This window comes from Ovis aries, chromosome 15 (genome assembly GCF_016772045.2).
Source record: "Ovis aries strain OAR_USU_Benz2616 breed Rambouillet chromosome 15, ARS-UI_Ramb_v3.0, whole genome shotgun sequence".
NCBI lineage: Eukaryota > Metazoa > Chordata > Mammalia > Artiodactyla > Bovidae > Ovis > Ovis aries.
The window spans coordinates 5,710,885-5,732,859 of NC_056068.1; the positions used below are offsets into that span (position 1 = coordinate 5,710,885).

Sequence of the window (21,975 nt, forward strand, 5' to 3'; positions counted from 1 at the left end):
GAATTTATTTTACATGCAGATAAAACTCTAAAGGAAAACAAAAATGGAGATTTCAAAAGAAACTTCTGGGCCAGCTATCACCTTCCAGGAACTGCTGGTTTCTCCACTGAAATAGATCTGTAATTTAAAGAATTGACTGCTGAAATGATTGGGCACGTGGTATGTGGTCTCATGGAACTTTTGACATCCCACCCGTCACACAGGCCACGGTAAACACACTGACTATCTGAACTCAAACGCTGATATTTTTGCATTACAGGCCCGGGATTTTACAGAATAAACAGAACGCTAACCATGCTGACATGCGTGTCTCCACAGTACTTGATCTAAGATAAACACAGCTGCTGGCACTCCGCCCAGGCCTCCTACAACCCGCCCCTCAGTGACCCCTTCCTGCCATCCTTGGTCCCCTCCAGGCTGAGCTGTGCGCTTCAGAACAATCTTTTCTGGAAATGCAAACCCCCTCATGTCACGGGGCAGAAATGCTCCCCTGGCTTCCCATCACAAACCCTTAATGTCTAGATGCCTTAGCCTGGCGCACAGGGCTCCATGACGTTGCCCAGTCCACCCCTCTCTGTGCCCTTTAAATAAACCGAGCAAGCTCTCCAAAACTGTCCAAAGATCCAAAGTTCTCCAAGCTCTCCAAGCTCCGCTGTGGCGGCTCCAGGCTGGTGCTGGGCATTCTGTTCACCTTCCGCCTTCTGGGTTTTGCCCACACTTGGAAGATCTGTGCCCTGCACAGATCAGTCCTGCCTTTGGACCCCAGCGTGGGGCAGAGCTCGCTCTCTGGGCTTGCATCGTGGCCCGCAGCTCCCCCAGCAAACTACCCCTGGCCTGCCTGGCTGCTGCAATCATCAGAACTGGGGGTGAGAGCCGTCCTCCAGCAGACAGGTCTCTGCTACCTTTTCCGCTGCGTCCCCTGATGCTGTTCCCAGACAAACTCATGCACAGAAATGCCTCCAGTCTCCTGAAGGAAATATGCCTTTTGATAGCTCCTCGCCCCCCATTCCTTCCCCTCAGAATTTCCCTTTCCTGCTTCCCTGGCCCAATCATCACCTCACCGGTCTTGTGCGTGGACTCAGCTGAAGCTCCACTCTGCAGGGAGCCCACTCTGACCCCCTCCTCCCGTCCCACCGCCGTTCTCAGGAGCCCTCTTCCTCCCTCATCTGGACCCTGAGATACTTCTATTATCCCATTAATTATGCCACAGGACTCAGAGTTTACCTCTGATTCGCTCCCTGGAGACCCAGAGACCCTGGTGGGTAGGAACAGGTTTTATTTACCTTTTGTACCTCAGCCCTAAGCCTAGTACCAGCACATAGATTAAATGCAAGAGCTTTAGACTGGGAAAACAAATGAAGAATGCGCAAATAAATGAATAAGTAAAATATGCCATTGAGTCCATCATATAGGTTTTCTCAAATACAAACGGAAGGAGTACATGGATGTAGTCTTAGATGGTCCACTGGTTCTTTTTTTGTGGCATACAAACATCATACTTGTTTCAAGTATAGCTGAGGTACGTTATAAGTATAGACATACAATACAGTGATTCACAGTTTGTAAATGTTTAGTTATTACAATATACTGGCTACATTTCCTGCGATGGACACTACTTCCTTGTTGCTTATTTTTTCTCTGTAGATTTATTTGCTCTTTGGCTGTTGTGGGTCCTTGGCTGCACGCGGGCTTTCTCTAGGTGCAGTGCGCAGCCCTCTCACTGCAGCGGGGCATGGGCTCTAGCTGTGCCAGTGTCCTAGGTGTTCAGTAGTTGTGGCCTTCAGGGTTAGTTGCTCTGGTCATGCGGGATCTTCCCAGGCCAGGAATCAAACAGTGTTCCTTGCATTGCAAGGCCGTTTTTCTTCTTTTCTTTTCACTAATTTATTTATTTTAATTGGAAGCTAATTACTTTATAATACTGTGCTGATTTTTGGCAAACATCAGCATGAATCAGCCATGGGTGTACATGTGTCCCCCATCCTGAACTCCTCCCCCCCCAACCTCCCTCCCCATCTCATCCCTCTGGGTCATCCCAGTTGCACCAGCCCTGAGCGCCCTATCTAATGCATTGAACCTGGACTGGCGATCTATTTTACATATGATAATATACATGTTTCAGTGCTATTCTCTCAGATCATCCTACCCTCGCCTTCTCCCAGAGTCCAAAAGACTGTTCTATACATCTGTGTCTCTTTTGCTGTCTCACATATAGGCTCATCGTTACCATCTTTCTAAATTCCATATATATGTATTAGTATACTGTATTGGTGTTTTTTCTTTCTGACTTAAACCACTGGACCACCAGGGAAGGCCCCCTTGTAGCTTATTTTATATCTAATGGTTGGTACCTTTTAGTCCCCTCCCCAAAACAGCCCCTCCCCCTTCTCTCTTCTCACTGATGACCATTAGCTTGCTCTGCATATCTGAAATTTTCACTATTTTTTTAAACGTATGGTCGAATTAGAGGAAGATTTACAAACACAGTTATATATAAGACCTTCCACCTTAACACTACTGCTGCCATTTCTCCAGGTATTCTCTTTTGCCTTTATGTGATGATGGCACCCTACTCCAGTACTCTTGCCTGGAAAATCCCACGGGCGGAGGAACCTGGTAGGCTGCAGTCCATGGGGTCGCTGAGAGTTGGACACGACTGAGCGACTTCACTTTCACTTTTCACTTTCATGCACTGGAGAAGGAAATGGCAACCCACTCCAGTGTTCTTGCCTGGAGAATCCCAGGGATGGGGGAGCCTTGGTGGGCTACCGTCTATGGGGTCGCACAGAGTCGGACACGACTGAAGTGACTTAGCAACAGCATATACATATTGTTTAGCAGACCAAAACAAATTTGCCCAATTTTGTGATTTCCTTTTTTGGTTGAAATTGTTTCTTTAATATTTTATGCATTGCTGTTTCCTTTCTAATGACTAAATTATACAATCTTGAGTTGCCATCACTTACATAACCACTTCCCTATTTTTAGACATTTAGGTTGTTTCCAAGTTTTTGCTGTTATCACTAAGAATAAAATAAACACTTTGGATTTTATTCTTTTAAATTATGTTCTCAATGAGAATTCTGAGGATTACACAAAATGTTCCAGAAAGTATGAACCCTTATATGGTTCTTGATACATAGTCATTTTAGGATTATATCAGTTTGCAGCATTTTTACAAGTCAGACATTCAAAGTGGAGTGTGTTTATCTGAGAAGTATGAAAGAAAGACTATGGTAATGCTGGTGGCTGACTTGCTAGGAGCCTGTCTCCCTTGCAAGGCATTCTCGCAGACAGTGCCTGAACCCCTCAGAAGTCCAGAAATCCAATCATTTATCAAAGCTGAATTCACTAGAGACTGAGATGCAGGAACCAGGAATGTAGAAACCACGCCTGAAAGAGCTCAGGAGCTGCCTGGCAGCTGGATTCAGCCAGGCAGTCCTCTCCTAGCCAGCTCGAGCCCAGCGCTCCCAAGGACACTGCCTGGCCCCCACACACATGTATATAGGCTTCCTGTAACTGTCAAGAACACAGGGATTGAGCTCTGACAAATTTGGATTAAAATCATGGAGTCATCAATTAGCATCTATAGATACTCCAACTAATTATTTACCCTCCCTAAGCCTAAAGTATCTTCATTGGAAAAATGGAGTGTTCTACACTTTTGGGGGAAGTGTACAGAGGGTGCTTGGCTCAAAGTGCAGTGTCTAACAAGGGTTTAATAATACCTTAGGGTAATGTTACACATGTTTGTTTGATTCACCATATGGGTTAAGTAAAATTTATCACTCTGAGGACAATCATTTCTCTTATTCCTAGCTTTAATCATTAATCATTCATTCATTCATGCAATCATTTATTCAACTATTTATTGAATACCTATTTTGTGCCAGACACTGTTTTATGTACTAGAGATATTGTTGCAGCGAAAATATAGAGTCCTTATCCTTATGGAGCTTACATTCTATATTGAGTCTCAAACAAAACATACTTAAACAACATATAGCATAGCCATCTGTGAGGTCACACAGAGTCAGACACAACTGAAGCGACTTAGCAGCAGCAGCAGCAGCAGCAGCAGCATATCAATATATACATTTAATGATGTGATGCTTTGTTTTTTCCCATAACTGTTATTTTAATCAATGGTCAATTCAATAACCAATGGTATCTTAGAAGTTAGAAAATGACATATGTTCATTTTTTTATTAATTAATCACAGTATTTCTGGGGAATTTTTGCAAATCATGGCAAAAAGCAATTCTGAAACCTCCTATTTCAGAATTGGACTGAATACTAAGCTTCCATAAGCTATTTTAATCCTCTCAACATCCCTCTGAGATAGATATTACCCCACTCCCTGATTTTATAATGCAGGAGATAGTTTAGGAGGGTTCATAGATTGTAATAGACATTTTCTGGGTTTGGTTATGATTTGTTCTTTGACTGCCCAGCACCAATGTTCTCTCCGGGGGATATTGCCATTATATACATTATATATATATATATATATATATATATATATATATATATATGTATGTATGTATGTATGTATAATCAGTGATCTCTGTGGAAGGTGTCCTGCTTCTTAGTGTGGAGACATGCTTGTTGACCCTGAACGTCAAGGTAAGGACACTGACCCAACCTAAACAACAGAATCTCTCATTAAAGACTCTGAATGCTGTGGGAGAGAGAAAAAAATAATCAGAAACCAGAGCCCCACAGCATGGCCTTGACTGTCCAGCTGGGCCTGTGCCCGGCTGTAAGATACCTGGGTCCCAGCCACAGAGCACTCCTTGGCTTTGGTTTCTGCTGCCCTTATTTCTGCTTGTTCTCCCAGCCTGATGTGCCAGCCTTCCTGGAAGTCCTCTCAGATGCCTGATATCCTTTAAAAACTGAATTATCCAAACAGATTTTCATAGCTTAAAACTTAATAACACTAACTAATAATACATTTAGAAAGTGACCAAGTCAATATTTAATTTTAGGTCTGTCTAAAAACAGAACCCCTTAAGTAAGTCAACTGGGCAAGCAGTAATTTATTCAACAATTATTCATCATATGCACAGCAGGGACCATCTCAGCAACCTAAATGCTGAGGATTTACTAAAGCCCTATGGAATCAAGGGCTTCCCAGGTGGTGCTAGTGGTAAGAACCTGCCTGCCAATACAGGAGAGTTAAGTGATGTGGGTTTGATCCCTGGGTTGGAAAGATCCCTTGGCATAGGAAATTACAACCCACTCCAGTATTCTTGCCTGGAGAGAGAAGACAAGAATCCCATGGACAGAGAAGACAAGAATCCCATGGACAGAGAAGCCTGGTGGGCTATAGTCCATGGGGTCACAAAGAGTCAGACATTAGTGATCACACCATGGAATATAATTCAGCAAGAGTCTAAAAAAGAGCAATTATTTGCAGTGAACTTGATTCTATAATTTGAAATACTTAGCCCCTTATATTAGTGGTATTTGGAAACCTAAGTTCTGTATAAACTTTCTACAATGTCTGCAGGATCCCAAAACATCAGCCCAAACATCAGTAAACATGAAACAGATTGTCCGCCTCCAATCTTCATATTATTTTTATCACCCAATTTTTCTACAGATACTGTGCTTTCCACATTTCTCTGTGATATGGTCTCTCATTTCATTACGTTTTAGTCATTGACTGGCTTTGACTTTGAACCTTTTTAGGTTGGAATGATTTGGATTTAGCTTAGGCTTGACACAAACATGGTAGAAAGCAAGTTTTTTCTCCCTTGTGAAGAGAGAAAATACCTAGAAATTATCAGCTTTTGTACTTAACAATCAAAGGGTCATACTTGAGAGTATTGAGATTTATTAAGCTCATGCAAATGAAAACTGGATGCTGGAATCTTCTAGAAATATCTAGATCATACCCTGTATTAGTTGCTCAGTTGTGTCTGATTATAACCCCAGGGGCTTTGGCCCACCAGGCTCCTCTGTCCATGGAATTCTCCAGGCAAAAATATTGGAGTGGATAGCCATTCCCTTCTCCAGGGCATCTTCCCAACCCAGGAAATCGAATCCAGGTCTCCTGCATTGCAGGCAGATTCTTTACCATCTGAGCCACCAGGGAAGCCCAGATCATACCTTATACGCAGTTGTTTTCCTCAATTTGCATCCAAAAATGGAATTTCGTGAACTCTTTGGAGTTCTGGAAATGAGAGCATTTTTTCTCAATTGGTCCAGAATTTCTCGCTGCCATTCCTCCACTTCCCATCTGCAGTGGACCATCATGGTAAACTGGAACAGTAGTGTGGGGAGAAAACAGGGGAATGAGATGATCAAATGGAGGGAAGTTTCAAGGATTCATTTATTCTTTGTTCTTCAATTGTGGCAGCTGTTATGAAGTTATGGTAGTAAGCAGTACTGCAGAAGATAGGAGAATATATAGATGGAATTTTTGAATGATTATTGTAATAGTCTTTTCCTTTCCTCAGGCCAAAAAGTGGCAATGAGTATATGTGTGTACGTTTATTCATTCATTTATAAAACAGCCTTAAGTGAGACTTGTATCATTCATTCTTCAAGGAACAGTATAATTTAGTTAGCTGAACTAGTTTACTAGATCTGTGATTTTCTTTTTTCTTCTGAGGATCATGTTTTGTGTATCTCACAGCATATGATGGAGATGATGTTCACATGTATAACAAATTCTCATCGAGCACCTGGGATTATTCACCAGACCCCCATACACGGCCTGTAACTCCACTATTTTCTCTTCATGTAGGAAAATATATCACCATCCAACAGAGCAAGGGAGAGAGAGATCACCTAGGAATAGCCTTGAATCTAATCATACTTATTCTAATATCTAAGTAAGACATTCACATATTTTTATCTATCACCTAACAAATGTTAGTGTCAAATTATTTGCAACAGACTTCACAAATGACTTTAAATACAAGAAATGCCACACTGTTGCAGATGGCAAGGGTGATACTGAATACTGTCTGTGACCAGGACGTTTTTGGCATTTTGTATATATTGATCATTTCATCCCATATTTCATAATCCTGTTTGCTCAGTTACTCCAGTGGTTTTCCAAGCATGCATCAGAATAACCTGCACAGCTTGTTAGAACATATCTCCTGGGCCCCAGTCCCAGAGTTTCTGATTCAGTAATTCTGGGTGGGGCCTGAGAATTTACATTTCCAACAAGTTTCCTAGTAATAGTTATGCTACTGGTCTAGGAACTACATTTTGAGATTCATTGATTGAGTCATTCAAATATCCATCCGTCAAACCAGGCAATCCTAAAGGAAATCCACCCTGAATAATCACTGGGAGGACTCATGCTGAAGTTGAAGCTCCAATACTGTGACCACCTGATGTGAAGAGCTGACTCCTTGGAGAAGACCCTGATGCTAGGAAAGACTGAAGGCAGGGGGAGAAGGGAGTGGCAGAGGATGAGATGGTTGGACGCCATCATTGACTCAATGGATAGGAGTATAAGCAAGCTCCAGGAGATGGTGAAGGACAGGGGACCTGGCATGCTGCTGTCCAGGGCATCACAAAGAGTCAGATACAACTGGGCAACCGAATAATAGCACATATATTCAAAAATCATTAATTAAAAGCCTACCTAGTGCCTGGTATCAAAGTAAAAAGGTAAATTGAACATTATTTTTTAAGAGCTGATGTCTACTGAGCATTCTGCTTTGTTATGACCTGATTTACTCCTTTATAACAATTCTTCAAAGTAAGCACCTTTTCCCCCGTTTTTCAGGAGAAATTACATAGCTGAAAAACATTAAGTAGCCTGCTCAAAGCCATATGGACAAGTGTCAGAACTAGCATTTGAACCCAGGTCTACTGGATGCAAGTGGCGCCCACAGACCTCATGCCGCCTGCTGCGCTACCTCTGTAATGTGACGAGCTTGCACACAGCATTAGTTAGTCTTTTGCAGATTAAAACAAACTGATGTTCAGAGGTTACATAACTTGTCCAAAATCACACAGCTAGAAAGTATCTTAAACGAAATTTAATCTCTAGTTGATGCCAAAGTGATTTTGCACCACTTCTGCATGCTATCTTTAAGTCACGATTCCTCTAAATCAGAGCCAGGAACAAGAGTATGACGCTAGTTAACCAGAGTGCACAGAGAATGCGGAATTTAATATTTCAGTTAACAAAGAACATCTCTCTTGTGCTAACTTATTCAAAAGCTTTCTAACAGTTACCAGTGTACCTTGCAACCTAAGTCAGCACAGAATAATGTACTGTTTCCTTGATGACTCAGGATCTTACGTGTCCCAGCACCATCATTATAAGCAGCATTCGTTTCTGAGAAATGTCCAAGTGAATGCCGAAGAAGGTGATGGGGTGAGTGTGTGGGGAGCCCAGAATTACTGAGGACAAATTAAAGTATATTCTATTCATTTACCTTTCCTGCAAGTAGAATGGACAAGGCCCCAAACTGAGACTTACCAAAGGTTTCACTTGAGATGGGCTCAGATTAATCCTGTTTACTCCAGTTCGTGGAATTATTAATAGCTGACAAACTGCATTAAAAGTGATTGTTTTTCCTCCTTTTGCCACTTGATAAATGGCAAAGAATGAAGCTTTCCCTGACTCCTGTGTCCTACTGTGTTACCCCATCATCAGGGGAGAAAGGAGCTGTATAATTACCTTTTGAGACATGAATCATCCTTACTCTGAGGGCCCAGACCTGTTTGACTCTATAAAAGCAGCTCAAGGTTGAAGTGCAAGCATGCACTGTCTCGCGTCCCCTAGGGTTGCTATAATTACCGATCCGCCAAGAGGAGATGAAGGTGCTTCCTGCATCTGGCCTTGCTGTCCTCCTCATCACCGCTCTGAAGTTTTCCACCGCAGCCCCCTCCCTACTTGCAGCCTCCCCCAGGACCTCAAGGAACAACTACCGCCTTGCACAGGTTGGTGAATCTTTGCACAATTCCCTCTTCCCCCTCCTGCCCCAGAAAATCTAAAGGGGATAATAATAAGAAAATCAGGAATATCTGTTGCGGTTTTGAAATCATCTTCTAAGTCCACTGAAATCTGATGGATACGATTCCCTGTACAGCTAAGACTGGTGTCTAGTACACACTGAGTATCTGTGTTGCAAGATTGCATAAATACATAAATGAATATCTATCCAGGTATTTTGCTGCACACAGAATTTGAGGGGGCTTGCAAAAATACAAGCATTACAGAAAGACAAAGAAGTGTTTGAGGAACAACGTAGAAGGAAAACTAAGGGCAGAAAAATAAAAAACAAAGTGTAAGATTTGCACAGTAGCTGCTTCTGCTAAGTCACTTCAGTCGTGTCCGACTCTGTGCGACCCCAGAGACGGCAGCCCACCTGGCTCCCCCATCCCCGGGATTCTCCAGGCAAGAACACTGGAGTAGGTTGCCATTTCCTTCTCCAATGCATGAAAGTGAAAAGTCAAAGTGAAGTCGCTTAGTCGTGTCCAACTCTTCGCGACCCCATGGACTGCAGCCCACCAGGCTCCTCCATCAATGAGATTTTCCAGGCAAGAGTACTGGAGTGGGGTGCCATCGCCTTCTCTGTTGCACAGTAGAGGTGGGTTGCAAATTTAGTGCTAAGATTCCTAACAGTCACAACAGAAAGATTTCCTGTGTTCACTTTTCAGAAAAATGGCTTTTATACTCAGGGCAAACTTGATCAAAATTTGAAGTGAACCAAATTTTTCTTGGATGCCAACCCACTTCTCATGCCAAGGTCTTTCCTCTCTAAAGCATATTCCCAAAGTCCCTTATTTATTTACACTTTCTGTATCTTTCTCTTTTAAAATCTCTCCCAACTGACTGTTGGCAAGGATCGAATACAAATAATTTATTCAGCATACCAGAACTCCTTCAAAGACTAAGAGTGACTCAAAGTAATTCAATGTATATTTGCTTCCAAGCTTTTTTGGGGTGGGTTTTTTTTTGTTTGTTTGTTTTTGGGTAGGGGGATGGGAGGGATTTTTTTACTTTTGTTCTTTTTTACATTTAAAACAAAGGTGTCAAACTTTAGCCTAAAGAAATAAATCTTCAGTGGAGGAATTTCCGTTAGTGAAAGTTGTGTAGTGAGACGTTTTTGCACCAGGGCCTCTGTTTGGTGTATCTGTCACAAAGACAGCACACTTGTGATTGCAGCCCTGCTGGGGACTGCTTTCCTACCTGCCAGGCCACACTCGTGGGCTGCTTCTTCTGTACACACCGCGGGTCCCTACTGATGGCTCACGCCACTCTTGCTTTCTAACTGATCAGTCCTCCTGCCACACCGATCATTCAACGTTTTGAATATCAGCCCTCCATATAAACAGCACAGTGGATGCCGGGTACAGACTTGAGTTGAATGTTCTTTGACTTGAAACCACTTTCAGATGAGCTAAATTCTAAATAACATATCTCAGAATATTAACTGGGTCTATTTCCAATCGTATTTTGCCACCAGGCTTTGCCTCCCTTCTCCTGACATGTAATTATCGCTTACCCAGTTTCATGCCACTGGACCTCCAGAAGGTGTCATGCTGAGGTTAGAACTGATCTGGTGGCTGAAAATCATGGTTTTGTCCAGGTTCAGACAAGCTATGCTCATTGGGCCCAAACCAGCCACCCTTGTTTGTTTACAAATCATCTATTGCATTTGTACCACAATGGTGGAAATCACGTGATGAAACAGAAAATATTAATTATCGGACCTTTCAGAAAACAGTTAACTGACCCCATAGTGGTCTATGCAGGAGTAAGGCCAGTGAGCCTTGAAAGAAATCTGTCTTTGCTAAGAGTATTGGGAAAGAATTAGGTGTTCTTGGAATGTTAGCGATCTCTAGTGACCCCCTGGGGCTTCTCTGATGACTCAGATAGTAAAGAATCTGCCTCCAGTGTGGCAGACCTGGGTTTGATCCCTGGGTGGGGAAGATCCCGCGGAGAAGGGAATGGCAACCCACTCCAGTATTCTGGGAATTTGCCTGGGAAATCCCATGGACAGAAGAGCCTAGGGGGCTACAATCCATGGGATTACAGAGTCAGACACGACTGAGCAACTAACACTGTCACTTTCACAATGACCCTTTATCCTTTCTCTCCAAAGCTAGTCAAGCCCCTTCAGTCTCCCTTATGACATACTTTGAAAGACCTTCGACCAAGGATCAAGGAAACTTGCTGACACCTGGCAAACAGGCCTTCTCCTGCCTGCAGTGGCTCTAGGCGTCAGCTCCAGGAAGGAACGGGTGTCACTCTTCAGCAGGCTGGTCTGATCTAGGCAAACCTCCTCAGTGCATCCCGATGACTAGAAAGAATTACTGTCCCATCTTATAGTTTAAAGAAATAGCTAACAACTCAAGCAACAATACAACAAATGAAACAACATGAAAATAGACTTATTTCATAAAACAGCTTAAGTTTATTCGTGTAGCAATTATTTATTGAATGGCTTCCCTGACAGCTCAGTTGGTGAAAGAATCCACTTGCAACGCAGGAGACCCCGGTTCGATTCCTGGGTCGGAAATATCCGCTGGAGAAGAGATAGGCTACCCATTCCAGTTTTCTTGGGCTTCCCTGGTGGCTCAGCTGGTAAAGAATCCCCCTGCAATGCCGGAGACCTGGGTTTGATCCCTGGGTTGGGGAGATCCCCTGCAGGAGGGAAAAGCTACCCACTCCAGTATTCTGGCCTGGCGAATTCCATGGACTGTATAGTCCATGGGATTGCAAAGAGTCGGATACGACTGAGCAGCTTTCACTTTCACCCTTTCACTTGCTATATGCTATGTGCCAAGGTATGTCCTAAGCACTGGAGAAACATCAGTGAACAAAACAAGTCAAGTTCCTGTTCTTCCAGCACTGACATGGGCATGACGGACGAGTGGGAAGAGCTGGGAGGAGACAAGCCAGGCAATCAACAAGTGTCCATGTGATATTAAAAAATAAATTTACCAGGATGATAGAGAGTTACGAGGGCCATGGAGGGGGAGGGGGGCATTCTCACCTGAGTAGTCCAGGAAGGCTTTTCTGAGGAAGGGATATTTGCAATGAACCTGAACTCTGTAAAGAACTATGTGGACCTGACCTTCTCAGTCGTGTGAAGATCTGGAGACAGAGCTGTCCAGGCAGAGGAAAGAGCGAGTGCAGCAGCCTGGGGCAGCAGGCCAGATGGCAGGAGGGCACCGCTGAGTCCAGAGTCAGGCCAGCACACACCGGGGCCTGGGCCTCCACCCTGCTCGCTTCTCTCTCGACCGCTCACCAACAGCGGGCAAACTGCGCCTGGGAACTCCAGGCAGGAAATGTTTCCAAGTGCTAGTCACCTCTGCCTCCACCCAGGAACACAATAGTCCATTCTTGCAAAGATAAACAGGTTTTAATTGATTTATTTCATGCCCGCTTGTATCTTTTCAATTCTCATTGGCTAATTATCACAAAGGCTTGGGAAAAGATGAGGTAATTAGTCTCATCATCCAGAGTTTTAGCCTATTGTTTGTTTGTTTTTAAATAGTAATATCAATATGACATTTAATACAGGCTGTTCAGTTGTCCTTAAAATAATAGAAGCTTTTATTATCACATTTTTATAACTTATGGAGAAGGCAATGGCAACCCACTCCAGTATTCTTGCCTAGAGAATCCCGTCAACAGAGGAGCCTGGTGGGCTGCTGTCCCTGGAGTCACACAGAGTCGGATACGACTGAAGTGCCTTAGCAGCAGCAGCAGCAGCAAGCAGCATTATTAACTTAAAAGTTGAAGAAAATAAAAATTAAAAAACTTCCAAATACAAATTGTTAAATTCAGGTGTCTTTACTACCCTTTCACTTTCTGTGCATAAAGATATTTTTAAGTTGCCATTATATTCAAATTTTGGAGAAGGCAATGGCACCCCACTCTAGTACTCTTGCCTGGAAAATCCCATGGACAAAGGAGCCTGGTGGACTGCAGTCCATGGGGTCGCTGAGAGTCGGGCACAACTGAGTGACTTCACTTTCATTTTTATGCATTGGAGAAGGAAATGGCAACCCACTCCAGTGTTCTTGCCTGGAGAATCCCAGGGACGGGAGAGCCTGGTGGGCTGCCATCTATGGGGTCGCACAGAGTCGGACACGACTGAAGTGACTTAGCAGCACACTCAAATTTTGGTTCCTTCTCATTTGATTATTATATCATAATAAAATTTTGATGTTTATATGTTCGTAAACATCATGTTTAAAAGTGACAAATATTTCAGAAAATAAACTGAGCTGAAGAAGATGCTTAATACACATTAAGTGAAAAGAGATTTATCACTATTATTATTATAGTACAAGCCAAGTTTGCAAATAGAAATGTGTGTATATGAATACACACAGATATAGAGTGATAAACTAGGATGAGGCGAGGAAGTGGGTGGGGGTTGCCAAAAACACAGTGATCCAGGAAAATAATGTCAAATGCAATATTTTGGGGAAAAAATGTAAATTAAGGCCAAAAAATTTCACAGTGGAAAAAATATTAAAATTTTAAGTAAAGATAGGATCCGTGTAAGAGCCGCATCCCGCGGGAGTACCCAGTGGGGAGCAGCTCACCCGCTCACCGCAGCAACCAGTCCTCGTGCTCTAAGGAGAAATTGCTTCTAATTCTACCTTTACTTCATTGAAGATGGTTTGCATCCTATTTGCTATCACTAGCCTTAAACTTCTTGAGCTGCAGGCCTAGCCTCTTAAGCACATTTTGAAGAAGAACCATTTTATTGTAAAAATTGTATTGCTATATGTTCATAGCAAACATATATATATAACATTTATGATTTTAAAAGTATTATTCTTAATTCCATCACCAACATATAAAAACTGTTAGTCTCTTAGTCTATATTTTTCAAAATACTTTCTATGACTCAGGGCTGGGACTAGGACAAAGGACTGCTAAAGGTTGGATCCTATCTTTATTTAAAATTTTAATATTTTTTCCACCGTGAATTTTTTTGGCCTTAATTTACATTTTGTTTCCAAAAATATTGCATTTGATATTATTTTTCTGGATCACTGTGTTTTTGGCAACCCCCACCTACTTCCTCACCTCATCCTAGTTTATCACTCTATATCTGTGTGTATTCATATACACACATTTCTATTTACAAACTTGGCTTGTACTATAATAATAATAGTGATAAATCTCTTTTCACTTAATGTATATTAAGCATCTTCTTCAGTTCAGTTTAGTCACTCAGTCATGTCCAACTCTCTGCAACCCCGTGGACTGCAGCACACCAGGCCTCCCTGTCCATCATCACCTCCCATAGTTTACTCAAACCCATGTCCAATGAATTGGTGATGCCATCCAACCATCTCATCCTCTGTCGTCCCCTTCTGCTTTCAATCTTCCCCAGCATCAAGTTCTTTTCAAATGAGTCAGTTCTTTGCAGCAGGTGGCCAAAGCATCTTCTTATGGGACCATATTTTGTGAAATCAAAATTAGAGTTTAGAGTGTAACTGTAATAATCTAACAGGAAACAAAATATTTGAAATTTAAACAGCCTCAGAACATATGGAGCACAGAGCTCCACACAGAGCTCACCTCTGAAGACTGTAATTCAGACTTACCATGAGCCTTGTATGGCTACAGCATCCGCTTGAGCAAACAGAATAGCTCAGAGAATCAACGTCATCTTGCCAAAAGAATCAGAAACATAAATGCGTATATCAGATAGCTTAATGAGACATGGAAATGAAAGCAAATAGTTGCACCTCTGTTTCAGGGCACCTCTCCTGGGTTCCAGGGCTCCCTCACCCTTTTCCTCCTCTTGGGTTCTTATCTCACTAAGATTTTACAAAGAACAACCACCAAGGAAGTGAGGTCTGCTCACAAGCAGGCCAAGGACTAAGGGCTGGTTGAGCCCACAGGAAGGACACAGTAAGGACACAGAGCACCTTGTCTAAACAAGTGAGTCTTATTCCTTTTCACTTTTTGCTTAACAATTACAGCTTATGTTGACACCAGAAATCTTTGGGATATAGGAAAGGATAAAGACAAATTGTCACCCACAACTTTACAACCCAGAGATAAGCAAGATTAATATTCAGATATATTTCTTTCTATTATTTATGTTACTTACGTTCACTCTATTAAATTATATGTGCTAATTACCAGTGTATTGATTAGTATGTTAACTTGAAATGTTAATATACATGCTGACATTATTATTGATATATTAACATACAGACATAATAAATATGAACATAATACATATACATTATATGATTTGGTTTATGTATGAAATTATGATTATAATCTGTATAAAGGTTTCACTTCTGCTTTTCTCAGTGTATTGCCATTATATTGAATCATTACACATGCCACTAAATATTTTTCAAAAATGTGATATTAGCAGAGGCCTAGTATTATTTCAAATCAGTATATAATAATGTATCTAACACATTCCCTATTGTTAGATATTAAGATTACTTCCAATATTTTATTACTTATACATAAATATATTTAATGGAAATGCATGATACACATAGTTTATATAGAATATAACAAAACACATGGTTTCTGAATTAGTTCATATGATATACAAATAATTTTATATACAATATGCATCTTATATAAATATGAACATTTATGTATAATAAAATACAGATATAAATCTTTAGCTGCTTTCTGAAATTCCTAGGACAACAGCAGGCACTAAACCTGCCTTTGTGTGACTATATTATTCACTTCACCTGATAAGTCATACAGAGTGTTTTGAGTGATATATTAGGGGTTTTAAGCCTTTAAATGCAAATGAAAACATTATATTTATGTCTAATTTTCTAATATTTGCTTCAAGGAACAGTTAGTCCTAGAAAACCTGCTCCTTGAAAAACACCCCACGTATTGAACACACCTAAATTATTTAAAAGTCTCAGTCAGGAAACAGGTTGACACCTACTGCTTTCACATAAAATGAGAGCCTGCACTATGTGGCCTCACAGAGTTAAGAACACACTGCTCTTTCACAGTGTATAATGAAAAGGCGACACTGATAGCTGCTTACAGAGAAATAGGATAGTCTTTATTTTGCAAGTTGTTAAAGACTTCAATACAGATAAATGGGCTGTGGGGAAAATGTTCACATTATTTTCTTTCTAATATTTTTTTTCTCTTAAAATAGCAGTTCATTGTAGAAAAAGCACAAAATGCATGCAAATAAAAAAATCTAAAATCCCACTTGCCAAGATAATTGTTGTTAATAAGTTGGACTTATCTATCTAAGCTTTATATATGCAAGTATATCTAATTTTTTTTCAAAAGTGGCAAATGCTGTGCAGACTGTCTTTAGCATAACAAGACTACTGTCCTGTCTTACCTGAGCATAAGTGTTGCTCAGAGCTTGCGCTGTAGACGTCAGCCTGCCTCTCCGTTTCAGGCGTACCTTGACAAGTATTACACAAGGAAAGGAGGGCCCCAGATTGGGGAGATGGTTGCAAGAGGAGGCAATTCCACGGTTAAAAAGATTAAGGAGCTGCAGGAGTTCTTCGGCCTCCGAGTCACCGGGAAGTTAGACCGAGCTACGATGGACGTGATCAAGAGGCCTCGCTGTGGAGTTCCCGACGTGGCCGACTATCGCCTCTTCCCAGGTGAACCCAAATGGAAAAAAAATACTTTGACATACAGGTAATGAGATCGAGTCTTTCCAAATTCAGAGAGAAATAGCCTCCCTCTCCTTCTTTTCTTTTAAAAATATCTTCCTTCTGATGTGTATAAAAATCATGACTCGTCCCAATCATAAAAGAGAATGCGAGCTTTTTTGGTCTACTCTTTAGACAATGGAGAATTCACGAGAAAATATGACCTCAAGATTGTCCTAATGAGTGGCCATTTTAGGTATGACAGTTTTACCAGTTTAGAGACAACACGTTTTTCCATAAAGAAAATGAATCTTGTCTAAGATTAATAACCTGATGGTACCAATCAGTTTTCTTAAAACAATCTTCTAAATTAGAAGTAAAGCTCACCTAATAAATTAATTTTTATTAATTCCAAAAATAATTTGTTGGCAATTTGTTAAATGTCTGGGCATTCAGTTCTGGAGATAAAAGGTTAAGCACATCATTTTCCCTCGCCTTTTGGGGAGAAATACATGCAAATGGCCGCAGCTCCGGGTGAGAGATGTGAAACCACAAGTCTAAGCAGAGAGCTGCAGCAGCATGCAGCATGTGGAGGAGCTACCAGGTCACTCAGGGATGGCCCGTGACATCCGTGCCTGACCCGAAGGCCAAGCGAGAGCTGGCCGCCCCGAGCCCCAGCTCCCCCGTTTCCCGCCTGGTCCTCCTCGGCTCCCACACGTGAGCCCAGCCTCCTCGGCCATCCTCCGATGTCTTCCCGCCCGAGGGGGAACAAGGATTCTGCATCATCCAAGAGGACTCACCCAGGCAGAACCAACCCCCGTGCTGTGCTTTGGAGTCTCAGGCCTGAACTCTGGCCCCGCAGCCCGCATCCATTTGCCGGGCCAGTGCTGGCTTCCCTCCCCACTCGGTCCACCTCCCATAGACCGACCGTGGTGCTTCCTAATTATTATAGTGCATTTTACTGTTATCGATGTTCGGGAGGTGAGTTACAGCTCTTATCTGTGTGATGGAAATGGCCTGCTGCGGCTCACCTCTTCCCAACTTGACGTTCACTGGTGGCAGGCTGGTAGCTGAAATGAGCCGTAGTGAAGAGTGTTTCCAATACTGTAATCAGCAAACCCTGCGAGGGGAGGCGGGTAGCTACAGAGCCAGCTGTTACACTGCCCCCGCACTCCAGTGAGGGCCCAAACCCAAGCAGAGATCAGATGATTCCTCTAGGCCACCTGTTAGCTGCTATGAGCCTTTGAGTCCATAAGGTGGCACTCTGGATACAGCTATTAGTCTCTGCCTCAGTGTGAGAAAGCCTCAAAGATCTTTCTTGGGGGGGAAGAAAAAAAACCAAACACCTAAAAGAAACTGAGCATCCACGAGATTACGAGGTAAGAGAGGAAATTTTTATATTTTTACATAAACTCATGAAGTCTTTCCCATCATCTCCTAAACTGTGTCATAGGAAGTTTTCCTAAACTGAGTAAACTTTCCTAAACATTTCCTAAACTGTGTAAACATTTCCTAAACATTTCCGAGGGCGTCGTATGTGATTACATTCGTGCTAAATCACTCCAGTTATGTCCGACTCCTTGCAACGCCATGGACTATAGCCTGCCAAGTTCCTCTATCCATGGGATTCTCTAGGCAAGAATAGCGGTTCCCACGCCCTTCTCGGGGGGATCCTCTCGATCTGGGGATCAAACCCGCTTCTCATATGTCTCCTGCCTTGCCTGGCAGGTTCTTTACCACTAGCACCACCTGGGAAGCCATAGTCTGTGATTACGCACAGCAAAGACAAGGGGATAGATCAAGCTAACTTGGGATTTGAAGTATAGTATTCTTGCGGTAATATTCTTCGGGCAGTCCCCAAAACCCCTCAACACACCCACACTGACCATCCACTTCCTCCTGAACAACTCGCCTTCTCCTCCCCTCCCCTTCTTCAAAAAAAAGGAACTAGAGACTACCTTAGCTCTGTGTAGCTACTGGATCTCAGAATAACTTCTTTTAACATAGCCCAGAGGACTGGAAGGACTTCCCTGTAGCTCAAAGGGTAAAGAATCTGCCTGTGATGCTGGAGACCAGGGTTCGATCTCTGGCTCAGGAACAGCCTTTGGAGGAAGGGAATGGCAATCCCCTCCAGTATTCTTGCCTGGAGATTTCCATGGACAGAGAAGCCCGTTGGGCTATAGTTCGTTGGGTCGTAAAGAATTGGACAGGACTGAGCAACTAACACACACACAGAGGACTGAAAGGGCTTCCTTTCATTGGTGGCAATGATAAACAACCCTCCAGACAAAGCATGTAGACTTAAGAGATGGGGGTTCAATGCCTAAGTTGAGAAGACCCCCCGGAGGAGGGCATGGCAACCCACTCTAGTATTCTTGCCTGGAGAATCCCGTGGACAGAGAAGCCTGGTGGGCTACAGTCCATAGGGTCGCACAGAGTTGGACAGACTGAAGCAACTTAGCACTCAGAGGACTGAAAAAGATAAAATATAATCTAGAGCTTATGGGCATAAACTTTGGAGTCATAAAGAACTGGGCTCAGTTCCTGACTAGTCATGAAACATAGAGTGATGCTGTTACCTCTGAAGGTGGCTGTGAGGGTTAGCAGGCATACCACATTGAAAAGTGCCTGGAACCGGGTCCAGCCCATAGCGTGTGTTCCCAGAACGTCGGCTGTCATCACTGCTGCTATATCGATCTCTAGACCCTCTGGGCAAGGACCTCTGTCCACATGCTCTTCCTTTCTGGTCCATCCCTTCTCCATGCCTGTTTTCTCCAGCCCAACACACACAGGCTGCTATGTGGGGGGTGGATAACTTATCTTCAATATGAGAGAATTGGGGGATGCTAACTATACAGAGCCACGACAAATCACAGGTTCATATTATGCTGTGGGAGTGGCAAATTCGGAAAACGCTAAACTGGTCCCTTTAAGAGTCCTGGTTCCCCCTCTAGACACTCTAGCTCCCTCCTCTTGGGCCCAGTTCCTGGAGTGAGAGATCTTATTCCTTCCCTCTTAGTTCCTGGGTTTGGCTATTTCCCTTCCTCTCTGTGGGACATGGTCCCTTCCTCTGGGGCCTCTGGGACAACCGCTGTTGATTTGTGGCTGAGACTGCACCGCTTGCATCAGAATAGCCTGGGACCCTTGTTAAAATGCAGATTTCTTGATCGCGCTTGTGTGTTTAACAAGCTTTCTGAGTTGTTACCACAGGTCCTAAACTTTGAGAACAACTAAGTAGGCCCTAAAAAACACTAGCTTTTATTCATTAGTTCATCCATTTAGCAAGTGTTTGCTAAGCACCTACTATGTCCAAGAGCCAGGACTAGGACCTGGCAAAAGTAGACTATGTGTCTGGCTCTCAAGGTGGACATTTACAGAATTGGCTTCTAACTCTGCCCGCACTATTCAACCTGAGCCCAAGGTCCCAGGTTGCGGTTCCTTTCTTCCGCCCTTCCTTTATGGCAGCTTAGAATCCCCAGCCCCTGGGTTCCAAAGTAGCACATCCTAGAAAAACACCAACTGTCTCTACCCACTGTATCCAAAATGCTCTATACTTTTATGCCTTCCAGTGTCATTGTCAGAGGAGGACTTGATGAAAGAAAGACTTGAGCCTTTTTCAGCCCAAGTGAGCATCCTTGTGACAAGCTAGCACTTCCTCTTTTAAGATGTACATTATTTTAAGAAAAAACATTCCCCCATGGCCCTGGGGAAAACCTGCTTGTCTTTGAATAAGAATTTGCAAAACCTCAAAACTCTTTGTCTTTACTTTTTTACAATTGAAAAATTTTGGTCTCTTTAGGGGAAAAAGATTCCTTCTCAATTAAAACCGCTTTGGGAAAAACAGACTTCTAGCTACTCATAAAGTTACACAGGTATTATTCTTTCCAATTAGTGATGTATAATAACAACAAAAGTCAAACTGTTTCAGCATCAGAAATCTCAAATTTTTCATTTCACCCTTCATTTTTCTTAAGTTAGCATGTTTCAGTAATGTAATAAAGATGAAAGCAAAATAAGAATTATTATTTTGGAGAAAAATCTCTAAATTGTAGATTTATGGTCACTATTTTTATCACTATTTTTATTTTCAATATGAACTTGACATAACTCTCACTTTCTTCACTTAGGAGCCCTTGTTAAAAGGAAAACGTGTTGCTTCTGTATTGACAGAATATCCAAGTACACCCCTTCCATGACCCCTGCGGAGGTGGACAGAGCCATGGAGATGGCCCTGAGGGCCTGGAGCAGCGCCGTCCCTCTGAACTTTGTCAGAGTCAATGCGGGCGAAGCAGACATTATGATCTCTTTTGAAACTGGAGGTACTGTGGTGCTTCCTGGATTTTGTCTATTACTCCAGAGGAAAAATATTTCAGTACTTTTCCTCATACAATGTTTAATCCATGTGACCAGCACGCTCCTTCTCAGAGCTGTGAAGGGCAGAGGCCGAGATCGTGGCAAAGTCACGACCTTTATTTAGTCAGAAAACAGATCTGGGGAGTTCTCCACATGGCTGAGCTACAGAACAGACTAGAAAATAACCCATTTCGCTGCGGCATTGCCCCGTCAGGGACAAGTTGTCAGGCTTAGCTTCTCTATGGCTGGGAGGCCCTCTGACCTCACCCCAGCCCCATGATGGTGTCCATCACTCCCCTTCATATTAGCCGAGGACCTGCCCCTCTGGATCCTCTCTGAGGGTCAGTCCCGCAGAGCTCCTGCAGCTTTCCCGGGCAGCACGGTTAGGAGGGCGGCTGCCGCTGCTGTCTGGCCCACGCTTCGGACGCCTCTTGGTGGAGTTGCCAGGCCTGCCGCCAGCCTGCACACTCCGTCCCTCACTCGCCCCTGTTTCAAAGAAACGGGTCTAGTAGTAAATGAAGGAAAGGCCGCTTAAGTCTTTTCCCTCTCAGCTTTCTGAGTCAAGGTGAGTATCCCCGCCTCTCCCTTCACAGATAACCTTTCTAAGTGTCCTCTTTAAAGTCTTTATCTTAATTTTAATCTGATGTCACTGGGGAGAGACATATATAGAAGCTGGGAGAGAGGATCAAGTAAGTCCTGAGCTGGAGCCCTTGAGAGGTGGCCCTGGGGTGACTGGCCCACAGTGGGTCTCGCTCCTCCCCCAGGGTCAAGGCCACCCACCCCCAGGGAAGCGGCAGGGCGGTGCGGCTTGGGGCAGCTTTAGGCGCGATGGAGCTAACATCTGGCTCTCAATCTTTCAAGCTGGTGCTGTGTTCCCTAAAACAAGTGGACTTGGCACTCTGCTGCCATTTAACCAGGACTTCAGGGCATGTGCTGATTAAACAACACTGCCCTGAAACTTGGGGAATGGCACACCAGAACTTTGTTTTGTTGGGTTTAAATAAAACAAGGTATTCCCACCAAAATCCTGAAAATCTATGAAATGTATTGTAT

General features: G+C 43.0%; 1 protein-coding gene across 1 annotated transcript in view; it reads left to right on the forward strand.

The window, feature by feature from the left end:
- Positions 1-8,735: 8,735 nt before the first annotated feature.
- The window catches only part of MMP20 (matrix metallopeptidase 20), a 65,999-nt gene continuing 52,759 nt past the window's right edge, over positions 8,736-21,975 (forward strand). Inside the window, exons 1-3 of the mRNA XM_004015973.6 lie at positions 8,736-8,916; positions 16,368-16,615; positions 20,740-20,888. Coding sequence (XP_004016022.2) covers positions 8,791-8,916; positions 16,368-16,615; positions 20,740-20,888 — 523 coding nt within the window. The 5' untranslated portion in view covers positions 8,736-8,790. The remainder of the gene's footprint in view (positions 8,917-16,367; positions 16,616-20,739; positions 20,889-21,975) is intronic.